Source organism: Arvicola amphibius, chromosome 4, assembly GCF_903992535.2.
Source record: "Arvicola amphibius chromosome 4, mArvAmp1.2, whole genome shotgun sequence".
Taxonomy (NCBI): Eukaryota; Metazoa; Chordata; class Mammalia; order Rodentia; family Cricetidae; genus Arvicola; species Arvicola amphibius.
In genome coordinates, this window is record NC_052050.1 from 51,400,200 (window position 1) to 51,418,676 (window position 18,477).

General features: G+C 47.9%; 1 protein-coding gene across 2 annotated transcripts; it reads right to left on the reverse strand.

Annotated features, from left to right (window-relative positions):
- Nucleotides 1-6,913: 6,913 nt before the first annotated feature.
- On the reverse strand, nucleotides 6,914-18,411 carry Tp53 (tumor protein p53). Of its 2 annotated transcripts, none has more exons than XM_038328731.1 (11): nucleotides 18,269-18,411; nucleotides 12,063-12,164; nucleotides 11,573-11,594; nucleotides 11,204-11,476; nucleotides 10,244-10,427; nucleotides 10,051-10,163; nucleotides 9,530-9,639; nucleotides 9,012-9,148; nucleotides 8,816-8,889; nucleotides 7,693-7,799; nucleotides 6,914-7,231 (listed from the first exon to the last, which is right to left on the reverse strand). In XM_038328731.1, the coding sequence occupies exons 2-11, from the start codon at nucleotides 12,134-12,136 to the stop codon at nucleotides 7,150-7,152; spliced, it is 1,176 nt and encodes a 391-aa protein (XP_038184659.1). In that variant the 5' UTR covers nucleotides 12,137-12,164; nucleotides 18,269-18,411; the 3' UTR covers nucleotides 6,914-7,149. The 2 variants fall into 2 exon arrangements, 1 of the variants encoding a protein (XP_038184659.1); XR_005285177.1 differs by having other exon boundaries at nucleotides 7,204-7,231; nucleotides 7,910-8,889.
- Between the last annotated feature and the right edge of the window lie 66 nt (nucleotides 18,412-18,477).

Consider the following 18,477-nt stretch of genomic DNA (forward strand, 5'->3'; position numbering starts at 1 on the left):
AAAAAGGATAAAGTACAATAAACTGAGAGTGATTATATATATAAATATATATCCTACACAGAGCCCCGTGTGCTTGTCCTTTACTGTGGATTTGGAACAATCCTGAGAAATGACTGGGAAGGGTGGATCTAGGTGCTACTGGGGCTACCCAAGCCTAGAGCATGGACTCCCATTTTGACCTCTGAAAGAGGCCAAGGTCAATTCCCTTCTTTCCCTGTTGTTAAGTTAACACGGGGTTGAGATTTATAAAGCACCTCTGTGGATTTAGACACCATGCATATGAGTATACACTCAGGAGTAGGGCAGAGCCCTCCGCCCTGGTTTAGTAGACACGTGAGAAGCACACGAGAAAGTGTCATACAAGACAGATGTGATGTCAGTTCAGGGCGGTCCATTGTCAGGGGCTCGAGGACACAGGGGCTCTTAGAGGACACAGCACCTGAGCTGGGACGTCAGTTTAGGAGACAAGAACATTCATAGATGACCTGAGACAGAAACTAGGATCTGTAGGATTCTAGTTTTTGTCTCTTATATTTGAAACTTAGGGCAATTTTCCTGCGTTAGCCTTCCAAGTGCTGGTATGGATTATCATGTTGAACTAGAATTCCAGTTTTGTGTAAAAATATACAGAAACATACAACAACAACAAAAAGAGATGAGTGGATATATACATTTGTTGTGCTATATGGGGAGGGAATGTATTGATAGCTAATAATTTTCTCTTAGGGCCTGGATTTTAGCATTCATGGTGTGCAGGCAAACGCACGAGTTATTTTCTTGGCAAATACTAAGCCTGATTTAATATCAAAACAGGCTGGCCTCGAGCTCCCGATCCTCTCAGCCATACTTCCTGAATTCTGGGAAGTGTGTGCCAATTCCTAACACTGATTTTTATTTTAAAAAATTTAAAGTACGTATTTGCACGTGTGTCTGAGTGTGGGTCTGTGTACATGGGTGCAATACCCGAGGAGGCCAGAGACTTTGGATTCCTTGTAGTTGTGAGCCATCTGACATGGGTGCGGGTACCCCAGAACAGGTCCTTTGTAAAGCCAGTATACACTCCTAACCACTGAGCCTTCTCTCCAGATCTGGCCTAACTTTAATTTTTAGAGTATGCTTTCTGATACTTGACAAGAGTAAATAGAGTTCCCTATCTCCTGGCCTTTTCTGTGTTTTATTTTGTTTTGTTTTGAAGCCAGGGTTTCTCTGTAGCCTTTTAGAGCCTGTCCTGGAACTCACTCTGTCAACCAGGCTGGCATCGGACTCACAGAGATCCATGTGCTTTTGCCTCCCAAGTGCTGGGATTAAGGTGTGTGCCACCATCCACCACCTGGCAAACCCAAGACCTTTTACATGCTAATTTGCTATGCTATAGAGCTATGTGCTCAATGCTCACTCTTTGTTTTAAAGTGCTATTGGCTATGCCTGGATATGTAACCTACCTATAAATCTGTGATAGTTTTGGTTGGAAGTATAGCTCGATGGTAGAGAACATACCTAGCATGTGTGAAGTCCTGGAGTTCAACTGCAATGCCTGCCACTCCGATCCCAAAAGCAGAAGTCCTGGAAAGCAGCTCATTTGGAGAGTGCTTGTCTTGCATACATGAGGTCTATGATCTCCACCATTTAAACTAGTGGCACTCATGAGCACAACTTTAATCCCAGCCCTCAGGAGGCAGAAGCAGGCAGATGTCTGAGTTCCAGGCCAGCCTGGTCCACAGGGTGAGTTCCAGGACAGAGAGGCTACACAGAGAAACCCTGTCTTGAAAAAAACAAAACCAAAACCAGAAAACTAAACAAAAAACCTGATAGTACTTAAAGAGGTGGAGGCAAGCTCATCGTTCCATTAAATGGGAACTTGAAATCATCCTGGGCTGTAGACTCTCCCTAAAAAAGCAAAAGCTTCCCATTCCCCTTTGAAATAAGGATGCATGTAGTGCAGGCTAGCCTCCAGCTTGCTAGCCTCCAGCTTGCTTTCATCTTCCTGCATTAGCCTCCCAGGCACTGGGATGACAGATATGGGTTTTTCTTTATTTGGGAGAGAATCAATCTCAAATTCAGTCTCATTCTAAGATTTATTCTTATTTTATACATATGAATGTTCTGTATGTACATTCGTGAGCCACATTTGTGCCTGGAGCCCAAGGTGGCCAGAAGTAGGCATTGGATTGCCTGTAACTGGGATTACAGATGGTTATGAGCCTCCATGTGGTGCTAGGAATTGAACCCCAGTTCTTTGGAAGAACAGCCAGGGATCTTAATGGCTGTGTCATCTCTCTGGCCTCTTTTTGGTCTTCTCCAATGCATTAAAACCAAAGTTAGCCGGGCGGCTGTAGCGCACGCCTTTAATCCCAGCACTCAGGAGGCAGAGGCAGGCGGATCTCTGTGAGTTTGAGACCAGCCTGGTCTACAAGAACTAGTTCCAGGACAGGCTCCAAAGCTACAGAAAAACCCTGTCTCGGAAAAAAAAAAAAAAAAAAAACAAAAAAAAAAAAAACAAAAAAAAAACCCAAAGTTAATGGACAGTCCCAGATAGCTTTCATTCCAACTGAAAATAGTCCTAATGCTTACCTGTTTATTATTGGTCTGTTGGTCCTACAGCTCAGTAGCACAGTGCTTGTGTAGTCTATGCAAGGCCCTCAGCCCAACTTTCAGTATTAAAAAAAATCAGCTGGGCGGTGGTGTTGCATGTCTTTAATCCCAGCACTCGGGGAGCAGACAGGAAGATCCCTGTGAGTTCGAGGCCAGCCTGGTCTATAAGAGCTAGTTCCAGGACAGTTAGGACTGTTACACAGAGAAACCCTGTCTCGGAAAAAAAAAATCAACTCATTGGCATTCCATTACCAGTCTATTATTGCTTTAATTAAAAAATATTTTTTAAGGAATGGCAGTTGCAGTGTAATCAAATACATTTCAGCACCTGTTGATATGATCACATAATTTTTTATTTTACTTTGTTACTATTATGAATTATGTTGACAGATTCTCTACTACTAAACCAAGTCTGGCTCTGGACTAAAGTGGTTAGAGCATAGTATTTCTCAAATCCAGCAAAGTATTCTGATGATATTTGATGATACCCAGGGCTTTGCACATGTTGTGTCTCTACTGAGCCACAGCTGCAACCTTTTAATGTTTCCAGGTAGACATTTTAAAGTTCTCGCTTTGGATTTATCTCTTCAATCAAATGTCAATAATTTGTAGCTTTAATTTTAGGATGAGTAGTAGATTCTTCTCTTTTTAAAAACTTAGTTTTATTTGTATGTGTGTGTGTCTGAGTGTGTGTATGTGTACCATGTGTGTGCATGTGTACCGTGTGTGTGTGAGTATATGCATGTGTGCCATGTGTGTGCATGTGATACCTTTGGAGAAGAGGTTGAATCCCCTGAAGATATGTATTTGTGAGCCTCCTGACAAGGGTGCTGGGAATAGAACCCTGGTCCCCTGGAAGAGCAGTATGTGCTTTCAACCACAGCGTCACTTCTCCAACCCTTAGGTTCCTTTACTTTTTCTTTCTTACCCAATGAAAGCACTTAGGTGATATGGGAGTCCCCTCTGTATGCTGTGAATACCATTGGTTAATAAAGGAACTGTCTTGGGCCTGTACAGGGAATAGAGGTAGGTGGGGAAAACTAAACAGAATGCTGGGAGAAAGAAAGAGGAGTTAGAGAGAAGCCATGTAGTCCTGCCAGTGATAGACACGGGAACATTACCCAGTAAGCCACAGCCACGTGGCGATACACAGATTAATAGAAATGGGTTAAATTAGTATGTAAGAGTTAGCCAATAAGAAGCTAGAGCTAATGGGCCAAGCAGTGATTTAGTTAATAGAGTTTCTGTGTGGTTATTTCGGGTCAAAGCAGCTGGGAACAAACGAGCAGCCTCCTCCAACACTTAGGACCATGTATTATCCTGAATACTTGGAACTCACTATGCAGATCAGGCTGGCCTGGAACTCACAGAGACCTGTCTGCCTCAGCCTCCTAAGTGCTGGGTTTAAAGGTGTTCATCATCAATTCCAACTTTTGATTGACCCTATGCTTCTTTTTTGTTTGTTTATTTATTTATTCAAGACAAGGTTTACTGTGTAGCCCTGGCTACTCTAGAACTTTCATTGTACACCAGGCTGCCCTCAGATTCAGAGATCCAATATGCTTCTTAAATTTCTAAACACACACACACACACACACACACACACACACACACACACGCACGCACATTCTGGGAGGGGTGACATTTGTTTATAATCTCGGTACTCTGGAGGTAGAGGCAAGGGGATCAGCAGTTCAAGGTCGTTCTGTATTACACAGCAAGCAGCTGAAAGCTATCATCGCAAAAACTAACAGAACACCAAAACAACAACAAAAAAATCCTAAATCAAGCAAACCAGGCCAGGATGGTATAATTCATGCTCAGCATGTCTAAGTCCCAGGTCCAGTACCTCCCCAACTCTCCAAAAACAAAAACTAAAGAATATATTGATCTAAAATGTTGTAAAGTAGGTTGGAATTACAAGATTGGATTTTAGACCTCAGGGGAACAAGGCCTGGGATATTTACCTCCTGGCAGAGGTCACACCTGCCACAGGGTCTCTGAATATCAACCACTAGGTGGATGCAATCAAGGAAAATGGCCAGTGAGTGGAACCAGAGAGGTTAGTAATTCAAGCAAGGTTACCCAGCTCACAAAAGAGCTGGCCAAAATTCCCAAACCTCAGTATTCTCCATCCTGATACCAGCTCTCAAAGAAGGGATTAGAGGTCCCAAAATGGATTTTCTTTCTGAAGAGTTGGGGTCGTAGGGGTGAGGGAGTGTTAGACGCTGGTGGACAGTGAGGGAGAGTTAGACACTGGTCTGGCTGAGTGTGAAGGCCCAGTGCTTGCACTTGGAAAGGTAAGTTAAGAGATCAATGGTGAAGCCAGTCTGGGCTACTTAGTCGGCAGGATACTGTTTGAAAATAAAAAATAAAGGAGTGGAGTGATAGTACTGCAGCTTTTCTGTCTAGTGCACATGCTGAGCGGAGAGTGCACCTTAACTGTCGCCTCCCCCATGGAAACCGTGATCGTAACGATAACGTCATTTGGCAAGCGTGCCTCCTTTTATTCTTTTTTTGAGATAAGGGGCTCAAACTTGTGACCCTTGAACATAGTTGTTTGGATTTAGTTATAGCTCAGTAAAGCTGTGGAACAAAGTGAGGGAAAAAGGGGAGTCGGGCGGGGGGAAGCCCTTTTCTGTGTGGTCCTCTACATGAGAGGGAGAGGGACTTGGCTTGCTGGGCAGCTGGGCAGCGGCCACATGAAGGAGAAGCAGTAACTAGTATGTGAGTTTTGGGAGCTGGGTGGGGGCAGAGGCAAGTATCTTTGAGTTCAAGACCAGCCTGCTGTCTCAAAAAAACAAAAGAACAAATAAACCAAAAGCCAAACCAACCCCCAAATCAAAAAAGTTTTGGATTTAATTGGTGTCAGACATACACACAAAATTAAGTGAAAAGGTGGACCCTAGTTTACTGAGAATATCTGGTACCCACTAATACAAAAAGGTGCTCTGAGGTAGGAGGCTCCAAGTCCCTTCCAAGTTACATAGGACCCTGGGCAGGCACAGGACTCCCACTGGCACTTCAAACCTGGCTGACAGGCAGGGGACAGTGGCCCCAGAGTCCCTCTGGACCTCAGCACCCCTTTCTCCATTACCAAGAGACAAGGCCAAGCCACGTGCTCACTGACTGTTGGCTCAGGCAACAGCAGGCTATGGGGAGAGCTTAGCCTAGCCCCCCTCCCTGGGAGCCAGCAGCTCTGAAGAACAGGGTGGATAAGAGGGTATTGGGCTCCCCAACTCTGACTCTCCTCCCTACCCCAAGAAGCCCTTTCAAAGGATTTTCTGGCAAAGTGCAAAGCTTCAATTCATTCAATTGCCTGGCCCAAGGCCCAGGATGTGGGGATGCTGGGAAGGCCCCAAACCTCACCTTAACTGCCCCCAGTTTCCTGGGACCCCAGCTGGCAGGCGTCCCACTGGTCTCTTCATCCAGGGACAGCTACCCCCTTCCCCATGGAACCCAGGCACCCCAATTCTTTCCCGTGGAGCAGATGGCTACTCCAGAGGCTCAGGCTGGCTAAATCAGACATTTAAATCCAGTAATCCTCAGTGAGAGGCCGCCCAGAGGACAGCAGCAGCCCAACCCTAGAAGTAGGGGTGGGTGAGGACTGTGTGCCAGCCCTGGCAGGAGGGAGGAGGGACAGTTGGTTCCCAAGTTATGAATGGAGTCACCCTTCTCCCTTATTGTCATGCAGCCCACAGACTGACCCAGTCCCCAGCTTTGTTCCTCTTCTGGAACCCCAGAACTCTATCACTGTCTGGACTCAGGTGGCTGCCTCCCAAACTTATCCCTGCAACCTGGGGGCCCAGGTAGCCTAGGCTGGTATCAACCCCTTAAAAGACAAACAAGTGATAACAAAAAATTTTATTGTAAAATAAGAGATCGATATATAAAAGGGGGTATAAAAAGGGAAAGGGGGTGGTGGTGGTAAATGCACAAAGGCCAGGCAGAGTTCAGAGAAACTGATCCTGAGCCGAGGGTGGAAAGAACACGGGTCTTGGTGGATACAGACCCTATGAGAGCCCAAGATAGAATCTTACAGGGTGGAGGGTGGGGTGAGATTTCATTTTAGGTGCCAGGGTCCAACAAGTGGCTGGATAGGATTTCGCTGGGCCAGCAGAGACCTGGCAACTACCAACCCATCCCCCAACAGGTGCCAGGAACTCACTCAGAGGGGCCGTGTCCCAGCCACAAGGTAATAAAAAGGTCTGGAAGGGACAAGTGTCACAACAAACCCTGAGGAGCAGACACGCTGATCTGCAATTTATAGATATGGTTGTTCAAGTTGGGAGAAAGTGAACTCAGAACTGGGTGGGGCCTCACCACTGCACAGGCAAACACATGGCCAACTGTAAGCTCCAACCCCACCAACAAGAGTTTTCTTCCTCTCTTCAAGACTCTCATCATGTTCAGAATCCTAAAAGCTGAGCTGGTATTCCCACTACCCTCCCCAGATACCGGTGATGACCGGATTAACCCAAGCACCCAAGTAACAAAATGGCAGGAAAGGAGGAAGGGGATGAGAGGTTGCTGACGGGGAACAGGAGGCGGAGGATGTCAGTCTGAGTCAGGCCCCTCTCTCTTGATCATTAGTTTTTTATGACGGGAAGTCGACTGGCCCTTCTTGGACTTCAGGTAGCTGTAGGAAGACAGAGGGGAGGGAGCCGGTGTGACAGGAGGCAGCAGCCTGGGCTTTTCTCCTTGGGCAAGGCTGGAGGCTGGAAAAGTGAGAACCTACCTTTCACCACCCCCCACCCCACATCCACACCCCACCACGAGAGTGGGTCTTGCTATGTAGCCCTAGCTGGCCTGGAACTTGTGTGTGTGTGTGAAGGCTTCAAACCTCCAATTCCCCCACTTCTGCCTTCCTTACTGATGAGTTTACAGGACCATGACACCATACCTTGTCCCTCATCCCCACTTTATGAGGAAACTGAGCCTGAACTGGGGGATAAGCAGGCCTCCCGGGCCCATTAGAACTTGGCAGGGTCGAGTAACCACAGATCCCCAAACAGCCACTCTCATCCAGCAGAATGGGTCCACTGTTAGGAAAGGTCAGGGTAAGGGTACCACAGCTGGGAGCTGCCCCAGGTCACTCACCTGGAGTGAGCCCTGCTGTCTCCTGACCCATTTGCATCCTGAGCATCCTTTAATTCTAAGGCCTCATTCAGCTCTGAGAACATCTTGAAGCGTTCACGACCACGGATCTGCAACAAGGGTGGAGGGGACAGAAGTATTGGGCAAAGTCACAGAACCACTTCCCTGCTGTTAACACCTTTCTGATAGCTGGCCCCCAACTTAAGATGGCACGACTTACAGTTGTTGGGGGGACTTTTTGATGGGGTGAAAGCAACAGGTATTCAGTAGAAAGTGTGTATCAAATTTGGGTCTTTTCCAGTTAGCGATAACATAGTAGGATGCTCTGTTGATGCTGACGACGGACAGAAAGGCACAGCTCTCAACAGCACGATCACGAGGGGAAATTCAGTCTGGGAAATACACTATGTTGCTGAGCTGTGGAGTCCAGTCGGTTAGGTGGATTAAGTGCACTGTGTGCGCCACTGGGAATTCAGGGCCTGTATCCTGAAACTGAGCTGTGACCTTAAACCCAAATGTCCTTGTTTTGATCTCTCTGTCTGTCTGTCTGTCTGTCTGTCTGTCTGTCTGTCTGTCTGTCTGTCTGTCTCTCTCTCTCAACAGGGTTTCTCTGTAGCTTTGGAACCTGTCCTGGAACTAGCTCTTGTAGATCAGGCTGGCCTCGAACTCACAGAGATCTGCCTGCCTCTGCGTCCCGAGTGCTGGGATTAAAGGCGTGCACCACCACTGCCCAGCTTGATTACGGTTTCTTGCAAGCTTCAAATCCTCGGTTCTGAAATTATGTGCCAACCATGCTTGGCTCTAAATGCATTTTTGACATAAGGTATTTTCAACTTACAGTGATTTTGCCAGGACGAGGTCTCATCTTAGGTAGAGGAGCACCTACCTGTATTATGGTCTAAGTTGGTGTTCTCAAGTTAGGTCTCTGAGGCATGCTGCCCACCGAACATATGGTCTGAAGCTAAGGCCATAGCCAGAGACAAAGGGCTAAAGAGAAATAGCATTTTGTGTGCTAGACTTGGAACTTTAACCTGGCAACAGTACTCGCTTGATAACGCAAGAGACATCAATAAAGGCAATGTGGATACACCTTGTCTTCGCTATGTGACTCTCCCAACCTTGGTACCTTAAGGGTGAAATATTCTCCATCAAGTGGTTTCTTCTTTGGCTGGGGAGAGGAGCTTGTGTTGGTGGGCAGCACTGCAAAAAAGGAAAGCAGAGGCAAGAGAGTGAATGTGGGGAGCAGCTGGACCCCCTCCTTCACCTGCTCTCGCCTGAGCAGCTGGACCTCCTCCTCCACCTGCTTTATCCTGTCTGCTCACCTCGCTTAGTACTTCCCAGCGGCAGCTCTGGACGAGGCTCTCCCTTTTTCCGGAAATTTTCTTCCTCCGTACGGCGGTCTCTCCCAGGACAGGCACAAACACGAACCTCAAAGCTGTTCCTCCCCAGCAGGTTCCCACTACCCAGGATAAAAAGGGGGAAGCACAGGACGGTAGAAAAATTGGTCCTGTTCTGACGTTAGCCCCCACCCCCACCCCCACCGCCCAGACAGTAGGAAAGTCAGTCCTGTTCTGATGTTAGCCTCCCCGCCCCCACCCCCTCATCACCTGCTCCCAACTGCTTTTATCCTTTCTGGAGTCAAAGCTCCAGGACACTGAGAAGCTGCAGATAAGTGAAGTCCCCAAGTCAGAGAGGGAACCGAGGAGGGACACTTCATTCATGCAAACAGAGGAAGAGCTAAAGGGGGCTAGGCATGCGGCAGTGGGTGGGGCCCATGGAACCAAGAAAGGCAGAGGCTGGGGAGCAACAGGCTAGCATGACAAAGCATGTGGCTTCCTACCTGGGGTCTTCCAGTGTGATAATGGTGAGGATGGGCCGGCGGTTCATGCCCCCCATGCAGGAGCTATTACACATATAGTTGTAGTGGATGGTGGTACAGTCAGAGCCGACCTGGGGGAGGACACAGGACCCAGGTGAAGCCACTCGCGATCCCACCACAGGCGACCTGGAGCAACCAGGAAGCCTCAGCTTTAGGTGTACAGCAGGGACACCCCACCTGCTCTGCATGCCTCCTGGAGAAGCTGGGTGCTGGATGAGAAGCAAGCGGGCGGGAGATAGGGTACACCACTTGCCTAGCATGTGACCGGGGACTCAGACTCTCCCCCTCCCACCTGGGTAGCCACCAACAACCCCCTTCTGTTATCTTCTCCCAGAGACCCTCTTGTTCAAGTAAACCTCAGGCTGGGCATGGCAGTTCATGCCTACAAGCCAGACTGAGGAGCCTGAGGCAGGAGGGTTGCCGCAAGGCCAACATCAGTCTGGGCTAGTAGAAATCAAACCCAACCAAACCGAACAACAGACCTCAGGTGGCTCATATGGCACCACCACACTGTGCCGAAAAGTCTGCCTGTCATCCAGATACTCGGCTCGCAAGTTTCCTTCCACTCGGATGAGATGCTGAGGGGGAGCCAAACCTAATACCAACCAAAAATGTTAGAGGCTGGGAGACTCTAGGCAACCAGTTCTAATCCCAGAGCCTGCCCCGGGTACTCACCATCACCATCGGAGCAGCGCTCGTGGTGGGGGCAGCGTCTAACGACTTCGGTCATGTGCTGGGACTTCTTGTAGATGGCCATGGCACGGACACGGGTGCCAGGAGGAGGTGTGGAGCTGACCCACAACTGCACAGGACATGTTTTTGCCAGCTGGCAGAATAGCTTATTGAGGGAAGGGGAGTACTGTAAGAGAGGAGAAAGAACTGGAGGTCAGGGGACAAGCCAACTCATGAGCAAGGGTCAGAGTGGGGATCTCATGAAAAACACTGCCAAGCAGCCACTGAATGCCAGGTATCTTGAGGGAGAGCAGCCAGCAATGACAGGTTGGGGTCTACACACCAGAGAGCTTAATTTCCTTCTCCTTTCTCTCTTTTTTTCCAAGACAGGATTTCTGTGTAGCCCTGGCTGTTCTAGAACTCAGATCAGGCTGTCCTCGAACCCCGAGATCTGCCTGCCTCTGCCTCCCAAGTGCTGGGATTAAGTGCCTGCGCCAGCCTCCCTTTTTCTTTTCTTGAGAGAGGAATCTTACCATGTAGCCAAGGATGGCCTTGAATTTTTGTTCCTTCTGTCCTAGCCTCCCCAGCGCTGAAGTTAGAGGTGTGTGTCACCCCACTGGGCTCTGTTTTTGTTTGTGAAAAGGAGTCATGCTATGCTGCCCAGGCTGGCCTTAAGCAATCCTGCCTCAACCTCCCAAGCAGCTGGGACTACATCATATGCCACTGTGCCTAGATTCAGAATATTATTTTCAAAAGCCAAGAAAGGAATGTGAGGAAGAGAAAGTTCCACGTCCCCTGGAGAGATGCTGAGACAAGGAGGAGGAGAAGGAAAAGCAAAGGTTCAGGGGGAAATTAAACTCTGAGACATACAAAGTCCATGGGCTAAAGAGGAACCCCAAAATCTAGACAGAAAAAACAGGCATTGAAAGGTCACATGGAAGTCAACTCCTCAGGAACACTGACCGTGCATGTGACAGATTTGGCCGTCCCTGAGTGCAGGAAGCCCAGGCGGAAACCATATTCGCCCTGGTAGGTTTTTTGGGACGGGACAGAAGATGAGAGGGGCCAGGAAGTGGTTGGTGCAGGAGTCACCGGTGCGGGGGCCTCAGTGACAGGGTCCTCTGCTGTAGAAGTTGCTGCTGACATTTGGGGGCCTTCACTTGGCTCTTCTAACCAGTTTGCAACATCCTGGGACAGGAACAGATCTTCCATGGCATCAACTGACAGCGATGTAGACTGTGGACAGGCCAAAGAAAACCTCAATACGGTGTTCTCAGTCTACCATCAGACCAGCCCGCCAAACCCTCAGCCCCCTTCTGGCCTGGTCCTTACCAGAACATTGTTTGGAGGAAGTCTGCAAGACAAGAGCAAAGAGTTAGCACCACTGACCTCCTGTTTGTGGAGATAGGATCTCGCTTATCCCAGGCTGTCCTCAAACTTTGGATGCTCCTGCCTCCACCTCCTAAATACAGGGATTATAGGCACCCAACAGCATACTTTGTTCCCCTACCTCCAGATAGGGTTTCTCTGTGTAACAGTGCCCCCTGTCCTGGAACTCGCTTTGTAGATCAGGCTGGCCACTTGCCTCTGCCTCCCAAGCGCTGGGATTAAAGACATGAGCCACTACTGTCCAGTCCAGATGTGTTTATGTATATATACATGTATACACACACACACCCTTTTTTTGTACCACACCTTGTTTTAACACTACTGTTTTTGCTTCTCATAGGCCTCCTCTAGGGGATAGGGTGTTTGAATTAGGGGATGATAGCAGGGGGGGGGGGGGTTGATACACTTTAGGGGCCCCATAAGATCCACTCACAGGTTCCACAAGTCTGAAAATGTCTCCTGACTCAGAGGGGGCTCGATGCTGAGGTCTGACTGTGGCTCCTCCATTGAAGCACCCAGGAAGTCAGTCAGGCTTCTGTAGAATAAAGTGAGGACAGTCTGCGACACTCCCTCCCGGAGGAGCAGGAACCAGGCAGCTCTTCTGTCTGTTCTCAGGTTGCAGCAGCCTTGGCCCGGCCTCTTATCAGATTCTCTAACCCTACACCGCTTTAAGGAGGCACTTTCCACCCCCACAAGCCCTCCTACCCTACATCCTACAACCCCCCCTTTCTCTTTGGGAAGGACACCTCCCTGACTCCCCACCTGTTCCCCTGGGACAGCTCCTCAACCCCTTACAAATCCCTGAAGACTCAGCTATCTCCCTAGAGCCTTCTCTCCGGGTTCTAATCAGCACTTCCCCAGCTCAATCAGGGTGCTTCCTTCTACAAGAGCGAATTCCTGTTTTTATTCTTCCTATGGCTATGAGGTAGGCTCTTCAGGAATGCTCAACTGCAGCCAGCCGATCTCCTCAAGCAATACCATGACATTCTCCAGCGAGCTTGAGCTCCGTGGTCTCTTCTCTCGCTCTTCATCACCATTAGCCACGCAGCTATTATCTCACTTTCTCCCAGGCTGGCTTTCAAATGGCCCCACTAAGCTACCCTTAAAAAAATTACTTCCTTATTTAAACATTTACTTATTTGGTGTGAGTGTACTTGTATGCATGCCATGTGTGACATCAAAGGACAACCTACAGGATTTGGTTTTCCCCTTCCACAATGTGGGCTCTGGGGATTTAAATGCAGGCATCAGGACTAGCTAGAAGGGCCCCCTGGCTAGCCCGCGGGCCATCAGACACTCCTGGACAGTGCTATGAATACTGATTACAATCTTCCTTCACTTTGATGTACACCGAGCACTTTCCCATCTACTAGAGTGCAGTGTGAGAACTCTCTTCAGTTGGGGCATTTTTGATAGTCACAGCTGCCGAGGACACGGAAGACAAATGAGTGAGCTTATTAAAGATGGCTTCCGACAACCTAGTTCATCCCGGCTCTTCCGCAGTTCTGCCATCAGTTAGGGCAGGCCTTTGCCAATGAAAGCAAAGGTGGGGGCATCATAGCCCCTTCATTTCGAGGACTGAGGTGGCCATGGAAAGGGGTGAGGGAGGCCCAGAGCCCCTTCAGATTAATAATTAAAACTGTAGACATTTATGAGGACTTTCAGAAGCCAGGGGTCCGGAATCAGACATCTCACTCTTACTATAAGACCCCATCTATTTTTTTCATTTACTTGAGATCGGGCCTTGGGGCGGAGCTCAGTGGTAGACAATTACCTAGCTCGTGAAGCCCTAGATTCAGCGCACTCTCATCCTGGCCCCGGTCATTTACATATGCACACACACACATGCATGTAAATGGAGACAAGCGCTGGGCATATTAAGAGTCAGCAATGTTAATATGACTGTCTCATTTGTTCTATGAGCTAGCGGGGCTCCTGTGGTACTAACTGCTCCACTCCCCATTCATCAAGTTCACCTTCTCAAAGAGCTCTGTGGTGTGTGTGTGTGTGTGTGTACTGGGCTAGTGGCCCAACGTCTGTCTTCCTTGGAGATTGTCACATAAACACACTCTGGAGGCAGCCCTCAGGAGGCAGAGGCAGGTGGATCTCTGAGTTTGAGGCCAGCCTGGTCTACAGAGCAAGAGCTACACAGAGAAACCCTATCTCAAAAACCACAAACACAAGACAAACAAACAGAAAGAGCAGTTGCCAAGAGACCCCTTTGAGCAGGACTGACAAGGAGGCCATGATATCAAGATTTTATCAAGCCAAAGGTCAGGGAGGTTGGGCGTTTGGGAAAATGCTGAGCGGGAAGGCAATAAACCCCGAAGGGGCCTGCTACTTTCTGGGGCTCATCTCATTTGATCCTCAGAAAGCCAGGCGGGCAGCTATTAACAGATGGAGGAAGAATTAAGAGAATTAAATCATTTATCCTGGATCTTCAAACTTGTAGGGGACAGTTGGTGTAGTAACACACACCTGGAATGCCAGCACCCAGAAGGCTGAGGCAGGATGGCAGGGAGGGTTCAAGGCTTGCCTATGGCAACCTTCCAACCGCCAAACCAGAGCAAACAAGTCAGAAGCCACACCCAACTCCGAACAAAATTGTTCTCCTTATGTTTCTCTGGTGGGGCTGGGGAGAAGGCTCAGCGGGTAAGAGTGCAAGGACCTGGGTTCAGTTTCCAGAACCGGTCTGCATCAGGTCGCTCACAACTAGAGGCGCGCGCGCACACACACACACCCCCCAACCACCAGCAACATATAATAAAAAGCAAGCCATTATTTTTAATTTACATTTATTTTCTATTTTGAGACAGTTTTTGTAGCCTGGCTACATGGCAATTCTTCTCCTGTAGTTCCCTGAGTTTAGAATTTTTTTTTCTTCTTTCTTTTGGGGTTTTCAAGACAGGATCCCTTTGTGAGCCCTGGCTGTCCTAGAACTTGCTTTGTCGATCAGGTTGGACCGGAACTCAGAGACCCACCTGCCTCTGCCTTCCAAGTGCTGGGACTAAAGTTGTGTACATGGTCCAGCAAGACTACTTATTTTAATAAACATGTATGAACATGCATGAAAGACAGTAAGCGAGAGCAAAAATTCACAGAACCCGTGAAGGTGTAAGGAACAGAGTCCATGGGACTATGGCTGACCACCAGAGAAGGCTTTAGCTTTATTAAACAGGAGGGTGAGGGAGAGAGAGTTCAGCCATTGTTTATGTAACTAAAATGTGGAAACAAGGGAAAATGTTAACTGTTTGTTTGGCAAATTTTCTTTTTTCTTCTTCAAGACAGGGTTTCTCTATAGCTTTGAAGACTGTTCTGGAACTAGCTTTTGTAGACCAGTCTGGACTCGAACTCACAGCGATCCGCCTGCCACCTGGCTTTGGCAAATTTTCAAGTAGCTCCATAACCCTCTCCAGCACCAAGACAAAGACACTTGGTTCATTCTATCAGCCAAAGACAAAAAATAAGCAACAAAACAACACACCAAAACCAAAGCAACAACATGTAAAGATGTTACTAATCTTCCCTCCTAAAAGTCTGCCAGTTTAACATTTAGGTCTGGAATGACACCAAGTTAATACTAACGAGTCAAAGTTACTTTTGTCCCTTCCAAGGTGACTTTCCCTAGTGAGTCATCACTTTAGCAACGTGGAATACCCGACTTTTGGAATTTATTCTTTGCCCCTGTCTTGAGACAGTGTCACAGTGTGCTGTAGGCTGCCTTAAATCCATTCCTGGACGCCTCAACTGCCAGAGCGCTGGATTCTAGGCACTCAGTTTGCTGTGAGGATTGTTCCACACCATGAATATAATAGAAATAGAGGAAGGAAAAAGGACAAGGTGTAGTTAGCCACTATTTCTCTTTCGTTGATGCGCCCACAGGACTTTAATGTGAATTACAAAGATTACTGTCTGATATCTACGGACAGATCACATTTGGTCAAGATGGACTGACTCATCCTGTTTTGTGGTTCTGGGTACACTAGGTGAAATACTCTACCACAATCATCTCCAGTTGTTTTCTTTTCCCTTTTTTCTTCCTTCCTTCCTTTCTTTTTTTTTTTTTTTTTTTTGGTGTGTGTGTTTTGGGTTTCCCCGTGTAACTAGCTGTCCTGGCCTCAGCATCCTGGGAGTTCTGGCACTACAGGCACATGACATCATGTATGCCTGCATTGATCCTTTTCAGTGTAAATGTGGCCGAGGTCCGATTTGATAACATTTGTTAATTTTTGCACTTAAAAAAATAATTAACTTATTCATTTTAGGTGCATTCGTGCTTTACCTGCATGTATGTCTGTGTGAGAGTGTTAGAGCCACTCAAATTGGAGTTACAGACAATTGTGAGCTGCCATGTGGGTGCTGGGAATTGAACCCAGGTTCTCTGGAAGAGCAACCAGTGCTCTCAATTTCTGATCCAACTCTCCAGGCCTCGGAACTTTTTTTTTTTGAGACACTGTCTAACTCATCCCGAACTGGTTTAGAACTATAGCGCCAAGGGTGACCTTAAACATCAGTTCCTCCCCTCTCTACCTCACAAGTGTTTTGTTTTTTAAAGACAGAGTCTCAATGTATTGCACAGGCTGATCTTGAACTTCCTGTAGTATCAGACTCTGGTCTGGAACTTGAGCTCCTACTTCCGGCTTCCTCGTGGGGCTAAGGCTGTTGGCATGTAACCAAGGCCCCTGCCTCTGCTAAATATTAACACATTCAGCTCCTTTTTCTTTTTGAGATAGCGTCTCACTGCATAGCGCCCCCCCCCCCCCCCTGGGATCTCACTATAGAGACCAGGCCGGCTCGAACTCAGATACTCAGATACCTGTCAGCCTCTGCCTCCCTACCGCTGGGAAAGGCTAGCTAGCAGCACCCTGTCTAGCCTGGCTCCAATACTACTAACATTTACTTGAATAGCATCTCTACTACATGGTCATAAATAAACTTCTGAAGATTTAAGCATAAATTATAGGCAATAGACTACCCATCCTTCACTCCCAACCCCCTTGCACTAAATTATTCAAGGAAACTGAAGACCTTTGTAAAAGAAAGTAAACAAAATTTACATATATCTACGTTTGTAAGGGAGGGGCTCAGGGTCACTTTATAGCTGTGGACTGAGATCTTTTCACATTCAGAGGAGAGTCTGTTCAAAAGATTACGAGGGCTGAGAGGCTATCTGCATAACAAACCTTGGGCCGCTGGGATTGTCCTGCCTAAACAGTCACACTTACTTGGGTTCCCTTCACTAAAGCCACAAAGAGAGTGAGAGAGAGAGAGAGAGAGAGAGAGAGAGAGAGAGAGAGAGAGAGAGAGAGAGAGAGAGAGAGAGAGGAGAGAGGAGAGAGAGAGGGAGGAAGGAGGAGGAGGAAGAAGAAACCCAGCCCCCTTTTTTTGGTTTTTCAATCGTTCACTTATTCTAGTCCCTTTCCCAAGTGCTGTGTGGAAATACTACGTCTACCCAAAATAAATAAATAAATAAATAAATAAATAAATAAATAAATAAATACATAGAAAAAGGAAAAAGAAAAAAAGACACCCACAATGTCTGGTGTGAGACTAGAAACTGCTCCAAAGATTGAAGACGCAGGACCAGGTATTCGCTTATTCTAGCCCAGTCCTGTTCTGGCTGACTGAACTTAGGATCCCCGGGCTCCCCTGGCCAAAGCCAGCCCCTTCCGCTTTCAGGACGTAAGGAATGCGTTCGGCAAGGGAATGGCTCGCCCCGAAACCGGATACTCGGTAATTTGTTTTTCCGGCACGAACAAACGACCTATCCTCGCACTCTTATAAATAAACACCTCCTCTTACAAAAGCAATAACCGATTAATCCAAGAAAATGCGATGGATCGAGGAAGGCAGTTTCCCCTAAGCACCAGCCTAGACATTTTCTCCCCCTTTCTACTCTCCCCTCTCCTCGAGTGAGCAGTGAGCTGCTCCGGAAAAAAAAAAAAAAGAAACCGGAAATGCTCCAAAAAGCGGCAGAAATGCAAATGTGGAGCCAAACAATAACAGGGTCGGCGGGCCTTTCAGACTGAGAGGGTTTGGTCGGGCCCCGAGGGCAAACACTTTGCACTACCTAGACTAACAGTTTTTCTTTGGATTTTCTTCGATCAGCAGAGTTGGGGTGCGGCTGAAAAAAAAAATCACTCCACGGACAAAGGTCCGGAAGTTGCGGGACCTTAGCAGCTAGGGCTTCCCGGATCACCCCGATTTAATTAAGGAATGGAGCCCGAAGTTTCATTAGGATGCTATGGGCTCTAACGTTTTAAACTATGAGTCTTGAAAAATCTCGGATCACAGTGCTTTGTGCTTGTTATTTTTTTGGGTTTCTACCATCCAGCAGTGAATAGATAAGTGTATATATGGGGTGGCGGACAGAAACCCCTTAGGCCATCTCAGCGGTCCCCAAATCCCCGATCTACTTTTCAGGTCTTTGGCTGGTTGGTCCTAGCACCCCCATCATCTTCATTACATCCAACATTGCATTGCTGTTCTTCCCGCCAGCCAAGCTTCCATTCCCCCACAACCTCGCCGAGTCCCCCTACTTTCCCACCCCCAAATCCCACTACTCTCTCTAGCCTCAAATTACGCGAACCGAGAGCCGGTGACTCAGAGAGGACTCATCAGGCTCAGACAATAACTTACCGGGTCTTCAGGGAAGCGTGTCACCCTGTGGAAAGTAGATTCCGGACTCAGATGCTAGGTGCCCCCTGGTCCCAAAAGCCACCTGCAGCCAGGACTGTGGCAGTGGACTAGCACAAAACTTTTTGGTTCGGCCACATGGGAGGGGAAAGTCCCTATCCCAGCAACCCCCGCGAGACTGCTGGCATAAAGCTGGATAGTCGCCATGACAA

Coding starts and splice junctions, on each gene's coding strand:
- Tp53 (XM_038328731.1), bottom strand. CDS start 12,136: ATGGAGGAGCCACAGTCAGACCTCAGCATCGAGCCCCCTCTGAGTCAG. Junction 11,595..12,062: donor TTTTCAGACTTGTGGAACCT/GTGAGTGGATCT, acceptor CTTGTCTTGCAG/ACTTCCTCCAAACAATGTTC. Junction 7,800..8,815: donor GAGAATATTTCACCCTTAAG/GTACCAAGGTTG, acceptor CCCTTGTTGCAG/ATCCGTGGTCGTGAACGCTT.